General features: G+C 40.6%; 1 protein-coding gene across 1 annotated transcript; it reads left to right on the plus strand.

The window, feature by feature from the left end:
• The first annotated feature begins 96 nt into the window (after positions 1–96).
• Positions 97–8,228, plus strand: NDUFB1 (NADH:ubiquinone oxidoreductase subunit B1). Its single transcript, XM_076003758.1, has 3 exons — positions 97–255; positions 6,095–6,239; positions 8,118–8,228. Exons 2-3 carry the CDS (start codon positions 6,100–6,102, stop codon positions 8,152–8,154), a joined length of 177 nt encoding a protein of 58 aa, XP_075859873.1. The 5' UTR covers positions 97–255; positions 6,095–6,099; the 3' UTR covers positions 8,155–8,228.
• The last annotated feature ends 2,372 nt before the right edge of the window (positions 8,229–10,600 follow it).

Consider the following 10,600-nt stretch of genomic DNA (forward strand, 5'->3'; position numbering starts at 1 on the left):
CGGCGCCCACGCCAACAACTCTCGTCACTTTGGACCGACGTTTTATTCAAAAATTACTCTTAATTTTTTGAAGCTAAATACATGAGAAGAATCAACTACTGTAAGGAAGAAGAGGTATCATTTGCCGGCGCCACCCCTCTCCTCCGTGCGGGCGCGGCGAATGGCGGGTCCCGAGGTCGCAGTTTCCGCTGGCGCTGGTGGCCGAGCTCCTTGCTGCCCTTGGTCCCGGGCTCCTTGTTGACATCGGGGTCGCAGGTGGGTCTGGGGATCCAGGGTGGCCGCGGGGCCGCCGATCGCGGTTGTGGAAGCAGGCAGGGTTCCAGGAAAGGCCTTGATGGTGTGTGTATGTGTGGAAGGGTGGTCTGAGTCTTCCCCGGGGCTTCCGAGCGAAGGTGACAGGACAAAGGGAAAAGGGGTTTTCTTTGGGTGGTCAACTGGGTTCCCGTTTCCTGCTGGGCAAAGGGTACTCTGAGGCTGTCATAACTGGAAAACGTCTTTAGAGAAGACCCGGTGACCGCCCCCAGGCGGACTGGAGAGGAGACTGGTCGGGATCTCACTCCTAGCCTGCACCAGGGAAGGGGCTGCTTCTCTGCCACCATCTCACATTTGTCCAAGCCTCAGCGTTGTCTCCTCCCTAACCTCACCCTCTTCAGAAATCTCAAACTTTTTTGAACCGAACATTCCCCCAAACATGCACTTACACCCTTTTGCTTTTTAAAAATGTAATACTTAAATTTGTGCTTGTTTCAAGGGTTTATGTATCATTGAGACTTCAAAGAGTTCCACACCTCAAGGAATTCAATTCCTTCATGCACCCAGCACCGATTTTATAGGTTGACACTTTTTGAGCAATACTAATAAAGTGCTGCGGGAAACAATTGGTATCTACATATTTCCAATGAGATTTTGGAGTGACTTACAAAAATGAGATACACAACAGATACGGTTTTCTTTTTAGTAGTTAAGGGGCAAGGGCATGGGGCTAAAGAAAAAGTAATATTAGAAAGAATAGGATACAAAATTAAAAATTATAAAAAATGAAGTCAATATAAGGGTTTACCTCTATATTTATTATGAAAGACCATAATGCACAGGTAAAGAGCTTGGCCCATGCCGGTTGCAGTGGCTCATGCCTGTAATCCCAGTTTACACGGAATTCCAGCATTTTGAGAGGTCTAGGCGAGAGGATCACGAGGTCAGGAGTTGAAACCTGCGTGGGCAACATAGCCAGACGCCCTTCCCCCACCCCTTGCCTTTACAAAATAAAAAACTTAGCCAGGTGTAGTGGCACTCCCCTGTAGTCCTAAGCTGCTAGGGAGGCCAAGAGTTGCAGGCTGCAGTGAGCTATGATTACAGCCACTGGAATTCAGCCTGGGTGACAGAGCAAGACCCTCTCTCTAAAAATAAAAATAAAAAAAAGTAAAAAAGAGCTTGGACCTAGGAGCCAGAGACTGCCTGGGTTCTAATTGCAGGTCTGCCACTTAACTGCATCTGTGACCTTATGCGAATTACTTTACCACAATCGTCCCTGGATTTCCTCATCTGAAAATAATATGCCTGTTGCATTGTGGACATATTAGTATTACTGATGATGATACATATAAAGTATTGTGAGGATTATATGAATTGGTGATTATGAAAAGCAGTAAGAACTGTGCCTGACGTTGCTTTGAGATTCTACTCTTACTAGAGGAAGGCAAAAATTTGAATCATTTTGGTATCGAAGGATACATGATTGGGTATGTATTGAGTTTATAAAACAAAACCCAATTTGTAAGGAATATCAAAGCTACTCCTGGTTCCGATGTAAAAGCAAAATTTTTCTTAAGGGTCTTCATATAAAGACGACACTAATAGTAATATGTACGGTGCTCTCATGGGCACCCATGTGGATATCACTCCCTAAAGCAGTTAGTCCTTTTCTCCTACTAACATTCTTCTCTCATCCAAAACCTAGGCTTGCCTCAACAGAGCCTGCCTCCCTACCATTCGCCTATAAGATAAAGATCTCTTAGCATCTTGGGCTCATGACCAAGAGCTGGTCTACCCGCCCCCCCTTGCCCTTTTATCCATTACCCAGCTAATAATTCTAGTTCACTTCTTTTTTTTTTTTTCTTTTTTTTTTTTGAGACAGAGTCTCACTCTGTTGCCCAGACTAGAGTGCCGTGGGGTCAGCCTAGCTCACAGCAACCTCAAACTCCTGGGTTCCAGCAATCCTTCCAGCAAGTCTCCCAAGTTGCTGGGACTACAGGCATGCGCCACCATGCCCGGATAATTTTTTTCTATATATATTTTTAGTTGGCCAATTAATTTCTCTCTATTTTTAGTAGAGACGGGGTCTCGCTCTTGCCCAGCCTGGTTTCAAACTCCTGACCTTGAGCCATCCTCCTGCCTCGGCCTCCCAGAGAGCTAGGATTACAGGCGCCAGCCTCTTATGTCCATAAATCTTAGTCCTTCCTGGTTGTCCACTCACAGTAAGGCATACAGGACAAATTATGCTGAGTACACTGTCGCAAAGACCATTAAATATAGATTGTACATTTGTAGTATGAAATGCCTCTAGGACTAAGATTTATCATTTTACCTCTTAGGGATGGAATCACAGTTCCTTCATGGTGGTTGAGTCCAACTCTGTGTTCCAACTGTACAGAATCCCTTTATCTATCAGCCCCATTTCCTTACTTCTGGAGTCTCTGTAAGATCCTATATGTAGCAAGCCCCACAGGGGCTCATCTCACCTCTTCTGCTCTGAACGAACCAATTCCTTAGCTTCTGGCCCTGTTGAAACAATGCCAACAGTAATGGCTTATAGCCCACAGGTGGCCATGGGCTTGCTTAAGACAGTCTTGGGCTGGGAATCAGCAAGTACTTTTTTGTCAGTGATTAAATACAAAAACGGTATGTAACAGTCAGCTGTGCTAAGGGTAGAACTGACCTCTCAAGAAATTTGAGGATCCTAATAAGGACGGGTGGCAAAATAGAAGACCCCTGAATTCGCTGAACTTGAACACAGAAGGTCATATGAACACAGAGACATACTGTCTAGTATTTTGCAGCTTGGTACTTTCAAAGTTATCTTATTTAAAGCACTCATTGTTATCCCCGTACTTATCTGGCTCAAATTTATAAGGCAAGTAAGCAGCTAACTGGGCTGGTGCTCAGTATCACAAAAAGTACTTAAAGATCTAAATGCAGCCTGTAATCCTAGCTCTTGGGAGGCCGAGGCGGGTGGATTGCTCAAGGTCAGGAGTTCAAAACCAGCCTGAGCAAGAGCGAGACCCCGTCTCTACTATAAATAGAAAGAAATTAATTGGCCAACTGATATATATATAAAAAATTAGCCGGGCATGGTGGCACATGCCTGTAGTCCCAGCTACTCGGGAGGCTGAGGCAGAAGGATCACTCAAGCCCAGGAGTTTGAGGTTGCTGTGAGCTAGGCTGACGCCACGGCACTCACTCTAGCCTGGACAACAAAGCGAGACTCTGTCTCAAAAAAAAAAAAAAAAAAAAGATCTAAATGCAAATAATGTTACTTAATGAAGACACCATCTTCTAGGAAATAAAGTAAAATTGGTTACACTTACATTTTTACGCCCAAGAACTATTTGCATAAAAATCAGCAGGAGGAGTTCTTTCAACTACAGATTTTTCCAGCCTCACCCTGGAGGTAAGGCCCAGGAGTCCTTGTTTTGAAAAAGGTTCCCCCAGGTGATTTTGATGTACAGTCAAGTTTGAGAACTCCAGCTGTAGACAATAGACTAAAACCCGAAACTGATAACTGAATTGTAAATTATATATTTAAATATTTCATTTACTTACATCATAATTTTCTAGATCAGTGATGTTCAGACTAGAACCTGCTTGTGTGCAATATTACACTTTGAAACACAGTATCTGTATTGTTTGACTTTAAATTTCGTGGCCATTTCCTAACCCAGTGGATAGTGGGTGTTTAATTAAAGTTTCAGAAATAAAGCCTTAGAATCCTGTAAGCATGTGAACTACCGTCAGAAGGAGGGGCAGGAATTCAGTCTACAAAGTCCTAGCAGCTTAGTGCTAAGAACTTTTGTTGGCAGTAATGTGCTGATTCTCTTTCTAGGGTGTTGTCATATGTCTTCCCAGCCAGTGTATATAATACATTCATTAGATTCATGTGAACACAGGTGTATTATGATTTTATCTGTATGTACTTTTTACAGAAAATTCGCAATTCAACTATGTTTTTGTTGAATCGATGCAAATTTGTTATTTTCCACATGATAAAACCTACAGGTTCAGCATCCTGTCCCTAATATGAAAGTTTGAAATCTGAAATGCTCCAAAATCTGGAACTGTTTGAGCACAGATGTGTGGAAAATCCCATATCTAACTTCATTGACAGGTATAAAATTACCTTCAGGCTAAGGTGTATATGAAACATAAATGAATTTTGTGTTTAGAGGGTCCCATCCCCAAGATAGCTCATTATGCATCTGTAGATATTACAGAATCTGAAAAAATCTGAAAAATTTCTGGTCCCAAGCATTTTGGATAAGGGATACTGAACCTGTAATTCTAGTCCTCCTCTTCTGCCTTTTGGAAACTCTTAGAACTTAAAATCTCTTAAAACAACATAAATACCAGTTCAGGGAGGGGTCTCAGAGAGAGGCAGTGTGATAGAAGGAGCCAGAGCTTTGGAGCAAACCTGAATTTGAATTCCAGCTCTGTGTTTAATTGCTATTTGGGTTAAGCTGTTTTCTTACCTGTAAAATGGGGATAATAATAGTTATTTCACATGATATATAGAAATATATGATGGCCCTGATACCTAGTAGTCATTCCATAAAAGTAAATTCCCTTCTCCCATTATCTTTCGTAGAATTATTTAATTGATAATTAAGGTCTCCTGTGACATTATTGAATATGGTTATTTTTTTCTTTCTCTTGTATCTTTTAATTTCCTTTCAAAAATTAGTTTTCAATAATTAGAGCTTTATGTGTAAAGAATTGCACTTCTGACAAAGTAGTATTGTTAAGTTTGGGCACTGAGAGAGGTCCTAAAAATATTGTGCACATGTAAAAGTTCTAAATCAATACAAAGAAAGTGAAAACAATCAGCTTTAAAGGTCTGCATGAACCTGAAGTGGGAGGATCGTTTGAGGCCATGAGTTTGAGACCAGCCTGGGCAACGTAGCAAGACCCCCATCTCTACAAAAAGTTAAAAAATTATCTAGGCGTGCTGGCCATGCCTGGAGTCCCAGCTACTGGGAAGGCTAAGGCAGGAGGTTCTCTTAGGCCCAGGAGTTTGAGGTTGCAATGACCTCTGGTGATGCCACTGCACTCTAGCCTGGGAAAATAGAGCAAGACCCTGTCGCAAAAAAAGAAAAGAAAAAAACAGTATAAACCCTTTTCATAGTTTCTGTGGCTGTCTAAAAAAAAAGAATCAGCTTTTGCAGGTAGAATTTTTAATACTCTCTCCATTTCTCTGTTCTATATCATTATTGGACCACCAGTGAAGCTAGAAATAAAATTAATAAATAGACTTTAGTGCAGTATAATCTTTATACTAATCATTGTCACCTATATAATCTTCACCATTTAGATTTAAGTACTATACTATATTCTAATGACAGGCAAATTTAAAGAGGCTTATTTTGCTTTTTTTTTTTTTTTTTTTTTTTTTTTAAGATAGAGTCTCGCTTTGTTGCCTAGGCTAGAGTGAGTGCCATGGCATAGGTTAGCTCACAGCAACCTCAAACTCCTGAGCTCAAGCAGTCCTTCTGCCCCAGCCTCCCGAGTAGCTGGGACTACAGATATATGTGCTACCATGCCTGGCTAAGTTTTTCTATGTATTTTTAGTTGTGCAGCTAATTTCTTCCTATTTTTAGTAGAGATAGGGTCTCACTCTTGCTCAGGGTCTTGAACTCCTGACCTTGAGCAATCCTCCTACCTCAACCTCCCAGAGTGCTAGGATTACAGGTGTGAGCCACCATGCCTGGCCTGCTTTTAACATCTTACATCCATGGCTATCTTCTTGTTTCAGATGCAATTATAAAAGATTTGAAACACTTTTTTTAATTATATTTCTCATAATCCTTTTTTTTTTTTTTTTCAGCAATCATGGTGAACTTACTTCAGTTTGTGCGTGACCATTGGGTTCATGTTCTTGTCCCTATGGGATATGTCATTGGATGCTATCTAGACAGAAAGAATGATGAAAAGCTAACTGCCTTCCGGAATAAAAGTGTCTTATATAGAAGGTCAGTTTGTGCATTTTTTTAAACCAGCAATTGGCCAGCTTTTGGGAATATTCTTTTTAATATCATCTATGCCAAAAAATAAACAGAAGGGATAACTTTTCCCCTGAGGACTTAGATTCAAGTGATACCATTTTATACTCTTGTTTGTTATTTAATCCTTGGATAAAACTGTCATGATTACTTTTGGAATGGAAACGGTCTTCACTTTATGAACAGGCTATTTCAGATCTTTGAAAGTCTTCATTTTTTTAAAATGAAGTGTATTTTAATATAGAAACAAAGGGTTTTTTTTGTTTTGTTTTGTTTTTTGTTTTTTTGAGACAAAGTCTCACTCTATTGCCCAGGCTAGAGTGAGTGCTGTAGTATCAGGCTAGCTCACAGCAACCTCAAACTCCTGGGCTCAAGCGATCCTCCCGCCTCAGCCTCTTGAAGTAGCTGGGACTGCAGGCATGCATCATCATGCCCAGCTAACTTTTTTTTTTTTTTTTTTTTTTGAGACAGAGTCTCACTTTGTTGCCCAGGCTAGAGTGAGTGCCGTGGCGTCAGCCTGGCTCACAGCAACCTCAATCTCCTGGGCTCAGCGATCCTGCTGCCTCAGCCTCCCGAGTAGCTGGGACTACAGGCATGTGCCACCATGCCCGGCTAATTTTTTTTTGTATATATATTTTTAGTTGGTCAATTAATTTCTTTCTATTTTTGGTAGAGACGGGGTCTCGCTCAGGCTGGTTTTGAACTCCTGACCTTGAGCAATCCGCCCGCCTCGGCCTCCCAAAGTGCTAGGATTACCAGCTAACTTTTTATATACATTTTAGTTGGCCAGTTAATTTCTTTCTATTTTTTAGTAGAGATGGGTCTTGCTCTTGCTCAGGCTGGTTTCGAACTCCTGACCTTGAGCGATCCGCCCACCCCGGCCTCCCAGAGTGCTAGGATTAGGATTACAGGCATGAGCCACCGTGCCTGGCCTAGAAACAAAGTTTTAAACCAACTGACCAAAGCCTACCCTATGTACAGCTTTCATATAGATTATCCTATACTATCTTAAGCTATGATGTACCTGCGATAAATGGTAATAATAATGGCTTGGTACTGTGTTCTCGGCAACAGAGCTGCCTGCTCTGATCATCTCCCTAGAGATGGCTCCTCTGGCAACAGAGTTATAGTTAGCAAGGCAGAATATCTGCCTGTGGGTATGGAGCTGTGTTAGAGGAAGCTCAGGGGGCAAGAGAATTGAACAGCATCCATAATCAGTATGTAGAGCTGGTTCACAAGTCAGGGATGTCAAGAAAGATAAAATGAGCTGGAAGGGGTCTAGAAAACATTAAATGAACTCTTTGAGTAGATAATAGCTTTCATATAAAGATAAAATAAGAAATTATATTGCTTTTTTTGTATTTTTTTTAGTTGACACATAATAATTGTACATGGGGAGGGTACGTAGTAATGTTTTGATACCTATAATGTATACTCATCAGGTCAGGGTAATTAGCATATCCATCTTCTCCAACATTATCATTTATTTGTATTACGAGCATTCAACATCCTCCTCCTAGCTATTTGAACTATAATATAATAATGGTCATCCTACGGTTGTATGGAACACTAGAACTTATTCCTCCTATCTAGCTGAAATTACAGTTCTTTAATCTAGAAAAATGAAAATTTTGGTAAAAGTTTAAAATCATGAAAGAATGGAATGACTATGAAAATATTTAATGGGTCTGTTTAATAGAATATAAAACATTGATCTTCACAAATCTTGGTTGTAAAAAATAACAAAAATATAAAATATTCAATTCATATTCTTCTGACTTCCTCTTTTATTGCTTCATCAAAGTTATTTACATTTTTTCCATTTCTTCCTTTTTTGTTTCTACTCAGGGAATTGAGACCCAATGAAGAAGTTACCTGGAAGTAAAAACTGGCTGAATTACAGAATGTTCGCATTTTTAAAGTTATGAGAGAAATAAAAACATGTTTATTATTTAAGAATTTGAAGAGTGATTCTTTTTTATACTAAGGTAATCTTTCAAGTAACAAGTATACTTAGCTTAAAAAATAATTCTTGGAGGCCGGGGGTGGTGGCTCACGCCTGTAATCCTAGCTGTCTGGGAGGCCGATGCGGGCGGATTGCTCGAGGTCAGGAGTTGGAAACCAGCCTGAGCAAGAGCGAGACCCCATCTCTACTATAAATAGAAAGAAATTAATTGGCTAACTAATATATATATATATAAAATTAGCCAGGCATGGTGGCGCATGCCTGTAGTCCCAGCTACTTGGGAGGCTGAGGCAGAAGGATTGCTTGAGCCAGGAGATTGAGGTTGCTGTGAGCTAGGCTGACGCCATGGCACTCACTCTAGCCTAGGCAACAAAGCGAGACTCTGTCTCAAAAAAAAATAATAATAATAATAATTCTTGGCTGGGCGCCGTGGCTCACGCCTGTAATCCTAGCTCTCTGGGAGGCTGAGGCGGGCAGATCCTTTGAGCTCAGGAGTTCAAAACCAACCTGAGCAAGAGCGAGACCCCGTCTCTACTATAATAGAAAGAAATTAATTGGCCAACTAATATATATATAGAAATAATTAGCCGGGCATGGTGGCACATGCCTGTAGTCCCAGCTACTCGGGAGGCTGAGGCAGAAGGATTGCTTGAGCCCAGGAGTTTGAGGTTGCTGTGAGCCAGGCTGACGCCACGGCACTCACTCTAGCCTGGGCAACAAAGTAAGACTCTGTCTCAAAAAAAAAAAATAATAATAATAATAATAATAATTCTTGGAGTCAGGCAAACTGTTTTATTTTATTTTATTTTATTTTTTTGAGACAGAGTCTCACTCTGTTGCCCAGGCCAGAGTGCCATGGCGTCAGCCTAGCTCACAGCAACCTCTATGTATTTTTAGTTGGCCAATTAATTTCTTTCTATTTTTAGTAGAGACAGGGTCTCACTCTTGCTCTGGTTTCGAGCTCCTGACCTTGAGCTGTCCTCCTGCCTCAGCCTCACAGACAGCTAGGATTACAGGTGTAAGCCACCGCACCTGGCCTGGAGTCGGGTGAACTATTTTTAAAAATCAGTAAATTGTACTTTACCAAAATGTAAAATTTTTTCTCTTCAAAAAACATTAATGCATTTTAATCCAGTGCATTAATGTAAACATTAATGCAACCATAGACTGGGAGAAAATATTTCTAAAACATATATAGCAAAGAACTTACATCTAGACTATGTAAAGAATCTGGCTGAGCACCATAATCCTAGCACTCTGGGAGGCCAAGTCAGGAGGATCACTACTTGAGGTCAGGAATTCAAGATTAGCCTGAGCAAAAGCAAGACTCCATCTCTACTAAAAATAGAAAGAATTAGCCTGTCATGGTGATGTGAGCCTGTAGTACCTGCTACTATGGAGGCTGAGGCAGGAGGATCACTTGAGCCCAGGAATTTGAGGTTGCTGTGAGCTAGGCTGATGCTACAGCACCTAGCCGGGGCAACAGAGTGAGACTCTGTCTCAAATAAAAAAAAAAAAAAAAAAATCCTTATAGCTTAATAAGATAACAAACAACCTAATTTTTAAATGGGTAAAAGATTTTAACAGACACTTTACCAAAAAAGATACAAGGATGGCAAAGCAAATGAAAACATGCTCAATATCAGTGGTTACTAGGAAAATGCAAATTAACAGCACAATGACATACTACTACATACCTATCAGAATGGTTAAAATGAAAGACACTGACCTTGCCAGCTGCTGGCAAGGATGTAGAGCAACTGGAACTCACTGCTGGCAGAAATGTAAAAAGTTGCCACCAATGGTTGTATCACTTTGGAAATAAATTTAACAGTTTTAAATTAAACATACAACTACCACCTTACCCAGCCATCCTCATCTGAGGTATTTTACCAAAGAGAATGAAAGCATATGTCCACACAAAGGCTTACATGAATGTTTATAACACAGTAACAGCCAAAAACTAGAGATAACAAATGTCCATCAAAAAAATGAATGAATAAATTATGTTGAATCCATATCATGGAATACTACCCAGCAATAAATATAAAAGAAATGGTCAGTCATGCATGGTGGGTTTTGCCTGTAATCACAGTAATTTGGGAAGCCAAGGGGGGAAGATCACTTGAGGCCAGGAGTTTGAGGTTACAGTGAGCTACGATCACGCCACTGTACTCCAGCCTGGGTGACAGAATGAGACCCTGTCTCAAAAAAACAAAAAAGGAATAATCTATTGATACACAACATGGATAAATTTCAAATTAACTGTGTTGAACGAAAGAAGCCAGATCCAAAAAGAACATACACTATACGATTCCATTTATATAAACAGTTGTAAACTGCAAACAATAGTAATAGCGGTTGC

This window comes from Microcebus murinus, chromosome 6, assembly GCF_040939455.1.
Source record: "Microcebus murinus isolate Inina chromosome 6, M.murinus_Inina_mat1.0, whole genome shotgun sequence".
NCBI lineage: Eukaryota > Metazoa > Chordata > Mammalia > Primates > Cheirogaleidae > Microcebus > Microcebus murinus.